This window comes from Adelges cooleyi, unplaced genomic scaffold (genome assembly GCF_023614345.1).
Source record: "Adelges cooleyi isolate 19-005CV unplaced genomic scaffold, UGA_ACOO_1.1 ACOO_flye_CR_arks_rails_tigmint_CR_PRNA_30, whole genome shotgun sequence".
Classification (NCBI taxonomy): domain Eukaryota; kingdom Metazoa; phylum Arthropoda; class Insecta; order Hemiptera; family Adelgidae; genus Adelges; species Adelges cooleyi.
Window position 1 is genome coordinate 4,568,538 of NW_026095971.1, and position 18,304 is coordinate 4,586,841.

Sequence of the window (18,304 nt, forward strand, 5' to 3'; positions counted from 1 at the left end):
TATTCCACATACAATAGAGTTGTGGGGTGTGTTCCCCTGCTTGATATTCCATACAATACTCGCCCCTTACAGCAGCTATATGTGTTTTTCCTTCTTAAACAATATAATTGGTAGGGGACGAGGTTTGCTTTATGCCATTTACGAGTATGTGTGTTTGCGTGGGGTAGTCCGATCGAACGCGAATAGTACCGGGTACGAATCCCGAATTCTGATTTCTGACCGAATAGTACAAATTATTTAAAACGACTGCATAAATCTAAAATTCGACGATATTTTAGTCAACAGTGTTTTCATAATGTTATCAGGGATTTTTTTAACATTTAAAAAATATTTCACAACACATGTTTTGCTAGCAATTTAATGTTCTACAAGTATTATTTACAAAATGTTTGCGATTGTTGTTATTAAAATATTGATAAATATAAGACTATTCCATATATTCCATGATAATCTAACAATATTTTGTGAATAATTTTTGCAAACATCGAATTACTGGTCAAAAATTTATTATAATGTTAAACAACTTTTGAAAACATTTTATTTTTCTGTCGACTCTAATAAATTATTCTACGGTTCACATAGTTTTTATAATTTAATATGGAATATTATTAGTAAATCGATTTAACCATATTTGGTCAATTTAAAAAAAAAGAACCTACTGATCACTTCCACTTCTGCATTATAAATCACCTTTTATTGTTCAATGATAAGTTTTTAACTAATTTTTAAAATAAAATATACTAACTTTCATCTCAAAATAGAATAATTAATTTGTCATCGAAAACCATTTTGTTTTACCTAAATAAATGTAAATTACTTGAAAACGACAATTTAATACAATCAATTCAAATCTCATTTTAAGAATTTAAGGTTAAACTCTGAATTAGTATTTTCAATAGTCGTTCGTAAAGGTTTAAACTTTAATACGATAAACGGTATACAAAATACAACCAAAAAATAAAATAAAAATAAAAATATTGTTGTACAACAAATATTAAAGATAATTTTATTTTCAATAAAGTAATACTTTATAATAATAATAATAATAACTAGATGTAATTTTATTAAACATATTCAACATAATTTGAAACAAATAACACTCATGGTGGTTTGATTTATGCAAACAATCGACATCAATCGAAGTACACAATATAATAATAATAATTGTTAAAAAAATGATTTATACATATTTTTATCACAACAATAAACTTGGTACAAAAAATAAAGGAAATCGTTACGACAAAAGTGAAAAAAAATATAGAGGTAACAATGAAACATAAATTATTACCTAAAAAGAAATAATTATTATTATAAATAATTTGTATTTTTTTTACAAAGTTAAATAACAAATCAATAATAATGAAAGTCATAAAATGTTTATGGAAAACACGAAACAAATACGCACGAATATATAATTATAGAGTATAAAAAATAAATTATAATTATATACATCTGTGTAGTTATTTATTGTTTTACATAAATTATTATGAGGTAAACATCGAAACGACACGGCAACACTGCAAGTAGCAGCTTTTATTTGCTACCGATACAATCAGACGTGGAAATAGAACTCTACAATATAATATAAATTGTTGAAACCATATTTCAACAGCCTCTATCTCGTAAGATTAAATCTGCATTACTGGGCGTCAATAGAAATTCAAATTCGGTGTTAAGTTGTCCCTTAAAGTCGATGTGAAATTGTTTGACCATCTGCAAAACAAATTGATTTTAAAAACTATTTTATTTGTATCTGTATATTTTTAAACGTTATTATCGTTGAGTAGTAGGTGCTCAATGGTATTATGTTTTTTTTTTCATTTATAAATGACCGCCAAACCTTAGCCAAGACGACTTGTAGTTCCAGTTCGACGAACCGTTTTCCCGGACACATTCGCTTGCCACATCCGAACGGTACCACCAGGAATGGCGATTTCTTTGTTAGCTCGTCCAACCACCTTTCCGGCTTGTACGACGAAGCGTCGTTGAAATTGTTTTCGTCCAGGCACGCCAACCACGTGTGAAGCAAAACGACCGTCTTTAGAGAAAATGAAAATTATTAGAATTAGTGACCTTTTTCGGTAAACGGCTCGTATAGTGTTTACCCCAGTAGGTAGTCGATAATTGCCGTACTCAAACGACGTCTCCAACACTCTTGCAATACAAGGCGCTGTGGGCAACAGCCTGAAACAATACACAAATGCATTACATAATCGGTATCCGGTGAATTTATCGCCAAGTCAATCAATGGCAAGGCCGACTGATGGCTAGGATAATAATCGATCGCCAGTCATTTGATTGTGAGCCAATAAAGAACCAATCAAATTTAATCGATCGTCGAGGCAACTGTACACTGGCAAACGTCGAGGGCTGAATATGCGATTAAGTCAGCAACGATCCATCCAAGTGAATCGAATTAAAAAAGGTTAATTGTACGGAGCGATTAGGAAAGATAAAATTAGTATTGAGTAGTATTTAAGATATTTAAGTTGCGCCAATATCAGGTCTGAGCGTGTGGAAAGATGAGAATTTAGATTGATGATCTTGCGCACCAAGTATTTGGTGTAGTATATTAATTATTCGTTGTGTTATACCGTACCTATGGGCCTCTGAAATGCAAGCGTGCAAGTACGTAGCATTGTGTAAGTGTTCAGCGGTTATCGGCGTACCCGCGGGCGCTAGTTTCGTTACCTCGTCGTAGATTTTTTCCTGAACATCAGGATGTTTGGCGACCAAGTAGAGCAAAAACACTAGGGTGTTTCCTAACTGCAAACAATCGGGAATTAAGTCAATACATTGTTCGCAAGCGTGCACATACCGAGTGTGCGATCTTACAGTCTTAATTCCGGCAGCGATGTAATCGATTATCGCCGCTTTCTTATCTCTGTTGTCCAACTCGGACGCCTGTAGTATGGATACGAACACACTACGTACATCCATACAGGACTGGAGTTCGTCGTTGAGCGCCGAATCCACAATATCCGAAACGATGCTAAATAATAATAATAAAAAAAAAAAAAACTATAAAATTAAAATCGCAATTCAGCACCGTTTGTTTGAAATCGTTATTTATTCTTTATGGTTTTTTCTTCAACGCGAAGCAAAGATTTGGAAGTTGTACTTGCTCGTAAATGGCGTTTTCGCTGACCACGAAATCTTTGTAAGCCTTTGTGGGGAACAGCTTCCACAGTGGAAGCCCGTAGAATGCTTCCTGCGATGCTCGGAACTGATTAGTCACAGAGTCCGCCAGACTTGTAGCCATTTCGTTGATCTCTTCATCCAAAAATCCAAATCTTCTGCCTAGGATCAAAGTGCACGTGCCTGTGTAAAAAAAAGGTTATAAAAACTCAGTAATGTACCTTTGTAATGTATTCAATACGAGACACATTCAAATAACGTTTTATGAGGCTTTGGCATGCACTTTTATTGTATGAATTCGGCAAAACTAATCTCACGGCTGAGTACATGTGATTTTTTTGCATCACTTACTCTCTAGACCCATCCGGTTACAGTAAGATTCAAACCCCTTGACGACACCGTCACCATCTCTGGCTTGGGCAATTAACGTGTTGAAATCGTCAGCGAGTTGATTGACTTCGGGCAAGAAACGTCGTATTGTTCTCGGACTGGTTAATTCCGGAGTCAATTTATTTCTCAATATCGCCCAAGTCTCACCTTGCCTACGAAGAAGATTAAGTATTATTAGTTTATAGTTGGCACAATAACAATTTTATGACTCATTTTCATTAACCTCCAAGTCTATTATAATGTTATTTATTTTTATATTTATTTTTTTATCAACACTTGGAAGTATTTCAAATCTTCCAAACAAATAAAAAATAATAAATAAAAAAACGAATAATTTAAATTTATTATTTATTCGTTTTTCATAAATAACCGAATAATAAATGATATAATTAAATAAAAGATATAAATCATTCTAGAATAATGTCTAGCCCAGACACACACACTTATTTTAAGGCGTTTTATATAGGCAACTTTTTTTACCAAAAATGCATTTTGAGCTAAATTGTCGTGCATATTGGAATACTAATGAAAATTCTTGATTAGTAATTATTTTTTTTCAGACTATAACAGTGACCCAGAGATAAATAGTTTTACCAAAAATTGATAAGCTTTTTTGAAAATTCATAATATAACTTATTAGTTTAGTCGTGTTTTTTCGAAAAGTTTTTATTTACATTAACAAATTCAGTAATTTGTATTTTTTAAGTAGCTTTTAAAATGACATTGCATGGACAAAATCAAAATATATTTCTCGGACCCGGAAGTTGGATTCAACAAGACAAATCTTTAAAACTCATAGTACATAGGTTCTTGTTGCCAAAAACCACGCTGTACAGTGTAATTAATCAACGAGTACTTCGGTAAAGTAGTTAAACGGGGATTTAGTTTTATCTTATGAATTTTTAATGGTCGTTGAGATAACAAAACATTAATTAGCAAAAATTAGCTGTTGGATTATGGAGTAATTTTAGCTTCTTATTTCCTTGAATAGAATATAATCGGTTCCAGTTTCTCATAAATAATTAATGCTAAACATTAATTATTTATGAGATTCTTTTTTATTAATCTAGGAACTTATCTAAAAACAATTTCTAGCTAATCTATTCAAATTATAATAATTTTTTATTTGCATGTTTTGACGTGTAGGTACTTACTCATTGACCAATCCAAGGTTAGTGTATCGGTCCGGTCGAGATTTCCTATAGTTTGCAGTGACTTCGTTCGGAGGTCGGATCGGATATTTGCCACTATGCCTTAGCACTCGTTCAATGAAGTCTCGATCCATAACGCTAATGACGGGTACGTTCCACAAGGCTTCTTCGCGAATAATTTTGCCATACCGAGCGAACATATCTGTGGGAAGTAACAACTTGTTACAAGTATCCAGTACGTTAAATATTATATCCACCCAGAGGAGTCAGATGTCAGATGGGTTTTTTAATCCGGATAATGTACCACCTGAAACGAACAATATTACCTTGTAAAGATAATAACTTAGGATTTACTTTAACTATTAGTTTATCAGACACGCGTTTAGATGTTAATTTCTACGCTGTACTATCGTCGTAATATTATCATATTGGGTAATAATTAGGTAGTATATTATGCGCGGCCAACGGTTAAAATGTGGTACACTATCCGGGTTGTATCGAGTTGAAAAACATAACAAAATACACACTCTGTAGGTATTATAATACTCGTTGTTTGCTCATACCTTTGTAAGCCAAATGTACTGCGTTCAGTTTGTACAAGCCGAACTTCCAATAGATCCATCTGGTACCGAACACAGGTAAGGACCTTGGCCCTGGGACATCGGCGACCGTTTTGTATATTTTGCTTCGTTGGCCGTCTGAAACACAATGTAAAACAAAAACCATACGTCATTGAAGTCACTGACTTCAGCCATTGACCTTGAATGATAAGAAAACCGCTCAATTGCAAACGAATTGATGCAGGTTTATTAAACGGCCGCCGCGAGCTTCACTACTTATGCCTTAAATATAATGAAACCAGTTTGATTATATTGCCATACAATGCGGAATACAGATTTGCATTATTAATATTATTATAATATCGCCACTTCGAATGGCAATCGATTTAAAGGAATAATTAATATTCGAATTAATTGCTTAGCATACGATAATAACTAACGTATTCGTTGCGAATACCGTGTTGGGAAAAAAACATCACCGGGTTCAAAAACCGTTTAAACTGTTTTGTCCTCCGATTGACGTCATTGTCCCCTGTCTGGAGATAAAACATTATACTTTTACAGTTCCCATATGCAAAAAACATAATAGGGACATTGACTGAAAATTCAACTAAAAGATTATTACGGTAATTTCTCCAAGCAATGAATTTGATATATGATTATGTATCATAGACAGTTTACGCTTATGAGTGTTTAGAAAAAAACTATTTTAGAATTTTACATTATAGTAAATAGTCGTGGATATCGAGTAAAATATGGCGAAAATAATATTTTTTTATTGTGTACTATTTGTATTTTTAACGTGTTTTATATGAATTCTTGAGTTAATAATTCAATAAAAAAAAGTGTATGTTCATTTAAAATAATCTGTCCGAGGGTTTCGTTTAAATTTCCCAAGATTTAAATGATTAAAAAACTATACAATTTGGATTTTTCTAATCTTCAATTCCAAATGTTGCAAATTTCCTAATGTCACATTAATACAGGGAAAAAAGTAAAAGTATGCTTTTTGTTAAATGAACAAATAATTATTGAACTACATTACGGATGTAAATGTTATCACAATAACAATAATACAATTCAATTTTTGAGAGCTAAGCCTCTAGGAAAAATAATAAGTTTAACAATTCTTTGGTAAACGCTGTTGGTTATATTATAATCAAGTATTAAATTCATAGTACTAAGAGGTCGGGGCATAGTGGCGACTGGGAGGTCACATGCCTACAGGTATTATTATAACTGAAAGTGATAAAAACATTTTTAAATAAACGTTTCGATGCGAATCTGTGGATAGTAGGTTCAAATCAGTACAGTCCAAACCAAGCACAGTATAAACTAGCACCGTAAGAAAGTATTATAATATGTAAGTGAGTAAGTAACTAGTAAGGGAGGTGAGGGATGTCATACTTCCAATCTAGATCTACCTTCGGTCTAATTTTCAGATGTAAATCCCTAAAACTTTGCTTGAAAAATAAAATAAAGACAACATTTCTATCCTTTCTAGGGGAAAGGGTTTATGAAATATTTTTGGTTTGTCCGTGGTCGATGTTTATCGGTAGTACTGTGTATAAATAATATTCCATACAAATTTGGAACTAATTCTACTGTTTTTAGAAAAGTTAAAGAGTATCGTAATTTTAAGTTGAACATAAACGAATGAACTTTTTAATTTTTTGGTCCAATGAAGTGCGTTACAGATTTGATTTCTGATCTATAGAGCTGCTACACGAAGAAATCAGTTCAGTGGCTTAAAAAATCTTGTGGGTACAGAAAAAATAAATAAAAACACATCATCGTAAATACAACACATTCTCAGCTACGCATCCAAGCTAATATTAAGAAAAAAAATTAATAATTTATTGTCATTACTTAAATAAACATTATAAACAATATAAACGGTTATTTGCTTTAGATCGAGTCAGATTTTTAATCATATACGCATAACGCAGTGGAGTAGAGACAATATTTTATTGAAAATTTTAAGACAAAAAAACACTTAATACAACTTATAATTTTATATGTATATTAGAAACCGTACATTTGTTGGCCAGAGGACGTGAAATAACATTTTTTTACTTTTTAAAAACTACCTCCGACAAATTAGATACATTTTAACAAAAATTAATTTTCAAAAGTTCAAATAAACTAACTATTAGCATGCGTCAAAACAATATATATCATAATATCCGATGAATCCATTAAAATATGTATACATTTACACCTTTAACCGAATACTTAAAATGTAATTTTTTATTGTTTGTTGTTATGTGTTTATAATTAACAGATAAAATATGAAATGTATTTGCTACTGCCCTTTAGACTGTTTCTATTAGAGATTACTAATAATTACTTTTCAACGATGTATATTAATTATTGATTGATCTTTTTTTTTTAGATATTTTCCTAATTTAGTTTAACCAATTAAAAATAGTTTTGAATTCGGATGTTTGACAGGCTAAATAGTGTTGTGAACGCTTAATAGGGTTGGCCATCTAAAATGTATTTAATCTGTTTGGTTTTAATGTCAAAGCCTATTTATAAATAAATAATATTTATACGGTAGTTCAACGATATACAAGGCTTGTATACTGTGTGGTAGGCTCAATTGACGTCGGGAAATTTGACACCCACTATAGTTTTTTTTAAACGGGGGACATTTGATACCGGATTATTTATGCCTATCGGGTGGCTGTCAGGTAATGCATCGTGTAACTATTTCGAAAAAAGACAACAAAATTAACTATTCATTTATCACTTTGAATATAAATATACTATCCCGATTTCAAAGTTCTAGGTAACACTTTTAAATCAAAATTTACGAGGATTTATATTTTTAACGAAAACTGAAGGAACGAATGTGAAAATATGCATAATTCAATCTTATTATCAAAAATGTTAACGAAATTCAATCGATAACTTTTCTTCAGTGATGTAATAAGCCGCAGGTCATGGTCATCACTGATGTCTAAAATATAATAATTGAAAATACGTACAATTAAGTCGCAAATTGATCGGTTAAGAATAAAAAAAAATTTATGAAATTCGATATTTAATATTATCTTATTATATTTTTAGCTTACCAAATCGATACTTTTATACGGGAATTTAATGTAATTTTAATGTAACTCAATTTTTTTTCCATTATTAAATTTTTTATGATCAAACGTTAGATGAAAGTACCTACACACAAATTCCGCTTTGTATTCGTAGATAATTTGGATTCTTAGGTGAGGACAACCACAATGTAATATCCGTGTGCTGCTCAGGAAGACAGAGAGTAATTGAAAATATTATTATTATTATAGCCAGCGCTATAATATTTATGTAAAAATATTCATGGCCTACCTATATTGACCGTTTTATAGTTTTGCAATTTTCTGGGAACCAGGTGAATGTACCGTTGTAACGGCATTAAATTATTTTTTTATTTGTTTTTTTTTGCGACACACGTGCTATTGATTTTCATTAAATTTATGGAGTCTAGACAGCTTAACATTGGTTCATACCAATGGAGTGAGACAAGAAAAAAAACAAAGAAAAAAAAATATATAAATTATTTCACTTTCATAAAAACCGAAGTATGGGATTGTCTTAAACACATGAAATTTATACAGAATGATTTTTTAAGGATATTTTCTATGATATTAAATAACATAATTTCAATCTTAAAAAGAAAATGTCCTTAAAACTATGTTTTTTGAGTTGTGGCAATTATGCACCAAGGGTGCAAATTATGTATATACGTTTTTTGGGATAAGTATTTTTAAGTTATTACTTCTTTTAGGTAACTTGATCAACGTTTAAAATGAAAATAAATGTTATTTATATACAAACAATTTGAACTAGTAATAATTAAAAGTTAAATATAATACTCTAATGAGTATTATATTTTAATGTAATCATTAAAATTATTCGAACAAGAATCATCTGTTAAAAAAATATTTTTGTGTGCTTTATCCTTAACAATTCATCAATTATTTGGTATAATAATATTATTATAAATAAATGGTTGAAATTTATATAAATATATACAAATTTTTTTTGCTACAATTTGACTATAATAGGCAGTATTGTAGATTGTAATAAACTTCTATAATAATAATAAAGAGCAAAATGCTGAAACATGTTTTATCAAGAGGTGGATTACTAATGGGTAATAATCAATAATCGTATTTATTGTCTACAAATAAGATAACAATGTGTCAATATTTATTAAAAAAAAAAGAATTTGGCAACATATTATGATATTCACTAAATTACACAGTTATATTGTGAGTAAAAGTGTTGATGTTTCTTATCAAAATAAAGATAACGGGTCGATCACAAACAATATTTGACGGTCTAGAACGATATTTTCCAAATCAAACGTCTCCAATAACTCAATTGATATTAATATTGAATTTAATTTTTATAAAGTGACATCTTTCATTTACTTTAAGTTGTTTTAGCGGGAAATTTCAATCATTTAATTGCAAATAATTTGTAGGACGCGTGAACATACGCATACTCCAATTATGTTTTTCAATTTGAATTGATTAAACAGTTAAGAACAAACGACGTGATTTTAACTACTATAATCGCTGAAATAACCTCTCGCCGGCGATTTTTAAAATAGTTTTTTAATTATCATTTCTATAGAGTATCCGAATTCATGGAACAATTAATACTGTTAAGGACAAACAGCAGCATTGAACATAATTAATTTCGGGCATCAGACGATTTATTGCGAAATTCGTTTAAATGGTGTTGCGACTGGGCGTTTCTGTTAAAAATAAAATACACGCAGAACATTATTTAGATTTATGAATTTGTATCAAGGACTTACTATGAACTAGCCATCATCTCGAAAGAATCAATTAATTATAATTTTCTTATGTAAACTCTCATCGTATTAGACCTTTCCACTTTTAAAAAGGATAGAAATATTACAATCAAAATTACTACTATTATAGTGTTCACCTAAATTATAATTTGTATTCAATTTGAACAATACGAAGTACTATCAAGAAACATTGAGAGTTAAAATTGGATTACAATTTTAACCTTAAGCTACATATTATGTAGATACGCTGTCACCTGTCCCATAAATGCTGAATCACTTTATAAACAAAGCTTCGCCGTCTGCAACTTGCTGATAACCGATTGTAAAACAATTAATTGATGAATCATTTTTTTAGCGATGATAAATCAAATGTGTAAACAGTAATAGAGGTTTATGACTCAAATATTATATTTTTAATAATTGAGTAGGCTTTAATGGATTTATAATAGCAAAATATCGAAGTACTGCCGTTCAGATAACACACATTGTTAATGTATTTTGAAAACCGTTTTTCTTTAAGCTTTTACTTGTGTCATGTTTTACAACATGTTAATTATTTTATTCAGATCATGCACAGTTAACAAAAATTCATAATGTTTGCACATCGTATATAGTGTAAAAATAAAAACGTTTTGTAAATTGTACACTGTTGCCAGCCGATACACCCAAAACAATGGATCGCAAATAAATAAGCCGTTATCTCGAATACAAAGTAAGCATTTATAATGTATTATATATACAGTATACACAGAATCTATGTTGCACGATTGTTCTTTTATTTAAATTTATAGTGTGTTGACACTCGTAGAATTCCATTTGCCTGACTTATAAGTTCGGTTAAACAAGTAGAATTGTACACGACTGAAATTGATGTATTTAATCAAACGCGAATGCGAGTGGATCAAGTATGACACTATTTATACTGGTTTTCTTGGCCGTCCAAGTGGTCGGATATTAAACAATAATGGTGTAGGTATTATTTCCAATGCGACCGGGAAATCACAGTCGTGGTCATCTATCGTTATCGTTCAACAGCTATTATTGAAATCGAGAGGAGTCGTCTGCTGTTGGCCGTACTATTTTTGACGGTTAAAAATTAAACGCCGGTGATCCGAGTCGATCTCGCACGGGAAACAACAATTACGGCGAAAAAATGTCGCCGACAACAGTTTTAAAGCTGGCGCGGCTTACATCATCATTGTTTATAAACAGTGTTATTGGACCCGGCGCGCGACAATTTAGAAATGCATTCAATGTCAAGCAGTTATCGAAAATATGTAGACAAACAATAAATACGGAAACGCGGTGGTATAAATAATAACAAATGCAATTCGTTGCATGCGCCTGGCGAATTCACAGACACATTTCCCGACGCGGCGACCATCAAAATACTCGTGTTGAAAAAAAAAAACAATTACATACGTCACAAAATTTTGAATTTTGAATTTTCCACTTACCGGGTGTCGTCGTCGTCGTCGTCGTGTGGGCTTCGAACGGCTTTCTCGATATTTGCATGTAATTGGACACGAGCCTCGCCAGTGCATAAACGCACGTTGACACTATACAGTAGGCGGCTTCTATTTTGTTCCAATATATTCTCCCAAGTCCCATTTCTGAAAAATAAACGCACGTTAACCGCGCGAACATGGCGAGCGCGTTACACGCTGTACACGAGATGATCTCTTTGGGCTATTGGGTTAACTGCTGAAAACTAACACACATTAGGACGCCACAACAGCTGGAACGGACAGTACGAAATCACGATAAGGAAGGCTTGATTTGCTACTAAACACGGCATCATCACACACAAACAAACGAACACAACATGCTAACACGTATTGTTATTATTACACTGGGTGATCGATTAAACGTGAAAATAACAAATCATTTCGCATGACCAGTCGCAGTATGTTTTTACTGCACGTGCTTGAATTTAATTTGTTAGTTATTGTTAGTTGTATGTGTTACGAAACTTGAAAGTTAAGACAATTTTAAAAATCACACTAAAAACGCGTACGCACTAACAGTAAAATTACTGTAATAGAACCAATGCGCAGCTATAAAATATAAAAAATAAAAATAACCCACGTTTTCATTTTTTATTTACAATCTGCACTAGGTACACACATTACACGATGAGTAAAGAGATAACATAGCATTTTTTTATTCACAAGTTTCGAACAGTGGGAAACACCTATATCAAGTGTTAGCAGCCGAGATACAGCTGTTTGAGGCTACGAATTGGGTTTACAACAAACCCAGTTGGAGTGAAGTTAAAATAAAATCTATAATATGTAGAAGAACATTAGCGCAACTAGGGAGAAGGGGGGCTAAGGAAGTCCAAATTCATCTAAAATCCTCCTCGATCTCTCAAAAAACTTCATCAACTAATCAGGCAATGCCTCCAAGGTTACTTGGAACGATTTTAATTTACACTCAAATTCTGTGGCAGCTTTTAGAGTTTTAGGAAGGATATTGTTGAATGGTTGTCAACTATTGGTTGATGGTCAAAACGTATATTGCTATGGGTTTTTATTTTCTAAGTCATTATAACGTGGCTTGTGTAATTAGATATACTAAACACAAATTATATCTAGTCACAGAGTCGACTTTTCAAGATATTTTTAGTGTTTTTTACACTTGTTTAAAAGTTGAATAGGTTGTATTCAAAAACTGTTTACCTACTAAATATGTGTTTGAAGATGTTTAACAACAACGTGATTCTAAGGTTTATCCTATGTTATAACTTTATCATCTACTACTTGTGAAAGATCTTCTTCGTCATTGCACTTTAAAAAGGTTTTCAATTATCTTAGCACCCTCTAAAATTGAACACTTGACTCGATTACTTTATTGACTTAACTTAATAATATGCCATTATTTATTGTGTTCCACGGTAAGTTTGCAATGTTCTATGCAGATCGCGTGACAATACAAACATATTGCTCGTTCACATATACCCAAGGGTTTCTGTGTATAATAAAATGTAGCGTGATGAGACGCAGTTTCATTACAACTCGGCGACGTTGCTGTTTGAAAATCCAAACGTTAATGTCATTTGCACAATTTTCGTAATGTGTATACAGGAGGCCCATAGACTACAGTGTTCCAACTAATCTACATTTGAGTCATAGGTATGTAAATATATTAAAACAGCGTGAGACACCCGGGGTATATACTATAATTTATAGGCATAACGAATAGGTCAAACTTATGGTGAAAGTATAGGTTTTCATATTTTTACTTGTACATAATAATATGTAAATGTTATTCGCGTAAACATGTGCGTAATTTATCTTTATTCGAAATGTATGAATAAACATACATATATTTTATAATTTGTTAGTTACTTTAAATGTTAATCTAATGTGCTGGAGTTATTTTTAACAGTTTTCAGTTTCAGGTCACTGACCAGAAACCGAATTGCACGCCGGATTCAGGTCTTGCGTTTTTGATTGAATATTTTTTTTTCAGAGTACGAAAATGTCATTATAAATAAACTAAAAATTAAATGACAAAATGTTTGGTCGATTTTAAATTGGAAACTGCAATATAGTATTATTATACTGTAAGATTTTTTTGTGCTTACTATTTTACCCGAATACTGGATTTTGATTTTTTTTTATTCAAGTGTCGGATTTTCAGTCGGTTTTTCAGGGGAAGGTGCGTAAAAGTGAGGTTTGGAGTTAAGTTATTTTAGACTTTTAACTCGGCTTTGATGACTACTAGTCACTCAATCATAAAATTAATTTTTTAGTTTCAAGGATTAACTTGTTAACAATTATTTTACATTCATTGAACTATTGTGATAAAATAGTTTAAATATTAAGTTCTCTTTTTTTCTTATCTTGTTATACCTACTTATAAATTCACGGAGAAACAACGCACGAGGGGTAAGACTTACCTTTAACTTAGAAACGCCAAATTATTTAACTAAAAGTTTTCTACGCGTTTTCAATCTTGCAATACAAATTAAGAGCTTTGCTGTAAGCCTGTGCTTAATAATTATTAATACAAATGCATATAGAAGTAGTGAAGTAGCATATACAGTAGTGGTACTTGTATTACCTAATATATTTACAGGTTCATGCGGTTGGCCTTCGTTATTTTATAAATAGGAGATCTAACAGAACCTATTTAGTACCAAAATCCAATTATTGAGATAACTAAAAAATTAGGTAGAAACACCTACTCGTTTGAGCCACCCTAACATGTTGTATTTCGATATCAGTTGATGATGTATTTTGCTTCTTATTTTACAATACTCAAATGAGATTTGGCGCATTGTTTTTGCACCAAAACGTCGTACAGCAATAAAGAAAGATGAATAAGAAATAAAACAACAGAAACACCGGACAAAGTTGACAACGATTAACTCAATAGTACAATGTGTATACATTGTAGTGATGGGAATCGGAAAATCCGGATTTTCACAAAAAAACGCTATTTAAGCTACTTAAAAATCATATAAGTGTTAAATAGTTTTATAATATAAAGCTCTATATTTAAGTAACATTTTTTTGATAAATATGTGAAAATAAAACAAAACACCAAAGAGATAAACTGCTTTTGAATTTCGGATTTGTTGAAATCCGAAAATCCGGAATCCGAAAGCATTTTATAGACAAAGTTAAGAGTTTTTTTTTTTAAATTTTATCAACAAATTTTACTTAGGTACACATCTTTATATTGTAATAGTATTTAACAATTATATGATTTTCAAATGACTTAAAAAGCGTTTTTTTGATAAATCCGGATTTTCGGATTCCCATCACTAATACTTTGTAATGAACGATTGACAGTTTTCTTGTTGGAAGGAACCGAATGAACATGTATAATTGCATTATTATCGTTTCAAACGAATTCGGCCGTACACAGTACACGGGAACCTTACTTGGACTTTCTTCGTCAGCATTGCAGCTGTTGTTGAGGTAGGTAACTGATCGTGTTACAGCCACATATAAAACGTAGTGCACCCTATTATTGACAGACGGAGTGTGATGCGGAAATAGCCGTTTAAATTTAAAAATGAACTACGATCGAGACCTAACGCCTCGCCAATCATGTTCTACTTGCGGCGGGACGCTTCGAGGAGGCAAAATGAAAAAAAAAAACACTATTACACATAAAACGCACATTACTATACTGTGTAAGCCGTGAATTCTACATCGAAAACGTACACCGATTGACGACAACGTCGGCTTCGCACGCGATATAGATGTTCAAAAGTGGTGTTTATCTATGTCTCAATAGTTAAGCGAAATATAACGGATACGACACCGCAACGCTTTATCATCGGTTTCGTTGTTTTCTGTTATTATTTGTTTTACAATAAGTGTGATTATTTAATTAGCCACGGCGTGAACTATAATGCATATTATAGAAATTATTCATGCACTACTAGCATAATACGAAGATGATAATGTGTGTGATCATGCACTGACCGGCTCGTATTCACGAGAGAGTGGTGCGGTCTAACCCGTCTGCGTCTCGTCCGGCATGACAATAAGAAGTCATCGTGTAGTATACGTTATTATTTTTTAGGTACATTTTGTTAGCGGTTAAAGTCTAAAATATGTATGCACTATAGCAGTATTATATTATGTGTGTAACGTGTAATCGAATAGTACGGATGACCTTGAGACATTTAACTCTCGCGTGCGCGGGACTGGCCGGACGCCGTATTAAGACAGACGGAAAATCATAATATATTATTATTTTTATTATTATTGTATATTTAATAGGTTATTTACAACCCGGTTGATATGGGCGCGCAAACCTATATAGGTCTCACGAATAAACGGCGGTTGAAAAAAAAATTACAAGTATGTATGTATAATAAACAACGGCTAATGACCGGTTAGACATACATATTATAAATAAAACTTGAACATATGTTTTCCATATTATTATACCTATATATCACCTATACCTATACCTATATACATCATTATACATATGTATTACAATTATTGCGGTTCGCAGGTATATTACAAAAAGGGTAGGGTGCTGCCTGATCGTTTTGTAATCGTTCGGAAAAACGTTTGTTAAGTTTGGATTTTTTTAGAGTTTCGTAAGCGTTTAACTTGAGAACAGTTCTGAGTTGGCTCAGCACAGTGAGAAAATTTAATGGTGGCCACTAAATTAAAAAAAAATATATTATTTGGAGACATTAATGAAAATATACTATTAAACGGTACACAACATAAAACGTGAGCGGCTCAAATCGCAATGGACGTTTGTCAACCAGCCATCTACCACCTGCCACCTGGCCCAGTCCGCTTTTGGCTATCTAATACTATAAGATAAGACATATTTTATAAATTGCATTGAAAAACCAAAACAAAATACAATTTTATACACTTCTTTCAAAAACATTATTTCATCAAGAACAGTGGGAGTCACTTATTGTGGTATAATCGGTCAACATTCATTTTTTTGATTTCGTCAAGTGAATATTATATTATTAACAAATATAGTCCTAAGAATTGGACTTTGGTAATAAGCCAACCATGCGTTTATAATAAACACCAGATCATGTAAATCAGTAAATACCATAGTTATACACTACTACTAGGTAGCTCCTTCATTTCCCTTTATTTCGGAAAAACTATTGACACTCATCGCCATTAGCAAGTGGAAAACTAAGTAAAAATAAAAAACACGAGTGAAATAATAAACTATCATGTTATTTCATTTTAACTCTTATGAATAAATCATTGTTATTGTTCTTTTTAGAGTTTGTTTACCGTGTTTGTCTTCTCGCGTATAGCGTTATGTTTTAGTGATAACTGGGGTCTGGGAGACGGCTATCTTCTAGTGATACTACTATTGCTAAATGCAATAATCAGCATCCTTTGTAAAATTAGTAATTGAGTAAAATGTAAATTGAAAAATTTTAATGAACGCTATAATATATTGCAAATTATTTAAAGATTTGAAGAAATATGGAATGACGTATAAAACAACTCAATATTGTAAAGAAAAAAATTTGGGAGAGTGGAAAACTCATAATTTTGTTTTTAGACATTCGCGGCTGATGTCAGTCGATATATAATTGTGTTCAGGTTCAGTTATACATAAAACCAAAGAAAAAAACACTAACGTTTTTAAAATAAATCAAAACTAATGTTGTGTGCTTTATATAAAATTAGTTGCAGCCAAAAAAATGCAAGGTTCATTATTAAGATTACTTTTCTGAAAATAAAAATTCTTTAATCTCTCGTACGACGGTTTTTACTAATTTGGCTTAGTGTAGTTCTAGCACATAGTTTTGGTATTGTTAAATTATTTTAATTTTTAACCTTTACTAGTTTTAACGGCAAATCGATTTTTTATCGAGAATCTTTTGATCTTAAAACGTATACGAATTTATTGTTAGAGGTACAACCATTCTTATGTTACGCTTTTATATAAATTATATAGATTAGTGCAATGAGTTATCAACTTTTTTTTGATTGATGAATTTTGACTATGTAAAAAATTAGCTGAAAATTTGATACTTTTCTTATATACATATATTTAATGACTTCGTTTTTTGGGTAAATAGACGCACTTTATAACTTAAAAAATTTAAAAAGAGCGGATTTATGTTTAAAATAAGTTTTTTTGAAACTTTTGACTTGTAATGCGTATAAATTACTTTTAGTTAATGATTAAAAAAAATTGTATTTCTAAAAAAAAAAATTGCTTACTATGTCTAAACTAAATATGTATAGATGACATTGTACTTTTATGTGATGCGTTGAAACTTATTAGCACAAAGTAGTAAAATACAGCGTCGAACAGTTCGTCTCAGTGAAATCCTCGCCAAAGAGATAATGTAAAACATAATAATATATGAAGTACTTACTATAGTTGATCATATTTACTGTGACGTTATCGGTTCGTAAAATTCGTGGAATCCATTAGGTAAAAAATTATATTAATTTTCGAAAAAACGACTACTAAATAGCAAATCCATCAGGTGATCGGTGTGCTTCGTGAGACACGTCTGCTCGTTACCGGCGTTGAGAGCAAGACGAAACTCTGGAGGCACAACGTGTAATATTATGTATTATGTCTCAAGATTCAAGTTATAGACATTTGTACCTACACTAGCGCATTCTTCTTTTTTTTTTAACGACGACTTCCTTTAACTTCGCACCAAGGTCGTGATCGTCACACACCATCACTGGGCCGTACGATTTTCATTCATGCGTACTTCGGCCGGCCCATCCCCGAAACCCTTTTGGTAATTTTCC

The 18,304-nt window shown here is 31.7% G+C and overlaps 1 protein-coding gene across 4 annotated transcripts; it reads right to left on the minus strand.

Moving 5' to 3' along the window:
• Positions 1 to 992: 992 nt before the first annotated feature.
• On the minus strand, positions 993 to 18,096 carry LOC126839151 (ecdysone 20-monooxygenase). Of its 4 annotated transcripts, none has more exons than XM_050574232.1 (11): positions 17,914 to 18,096; positions 11,519 to 11,674; positions 5,243 to 5,377; positions 4,683 to 4,881; positions 3,490 to 3,680; positions 3,126 to 3,321; positions 2,836 to 2,992; positions 2,600 to 2,766; positions 2,106 to 2,184; positions 1,841 to 2,038; positions 993 to 1,713 (listed from the first exon to the last, which is right to left on the minus strand). In XM_050574232.1, exons 1-11 carry the CDS (start codon positions 17,924 to 17,926, stop codon positions 1,606 to 1,608), a joined length of 1,599 nt encoding a protein of 532 aa, XP_050430189.1. In that variant the 5' UTR covers positions 17,927 to 18,096; the 3' UTR covers positions 993 to 1,605. The 4 variants fall into 4 exon arrangements, with proteins under 4 accessions (XP_050430189.1, XP_050430190.1, XP_050430191.1 ...); XM_050574233.1 differs by lacking the exon at positions 17,914 to 18,096 and adding an exon at positions 14,956 to 15,246; XM_050574234.1 differs by lacking the exon at positions 11,519 to 11,674.
• Between the last annotated feature and the right edge of the window lie 208 nt (positions 18,097 to 18,304).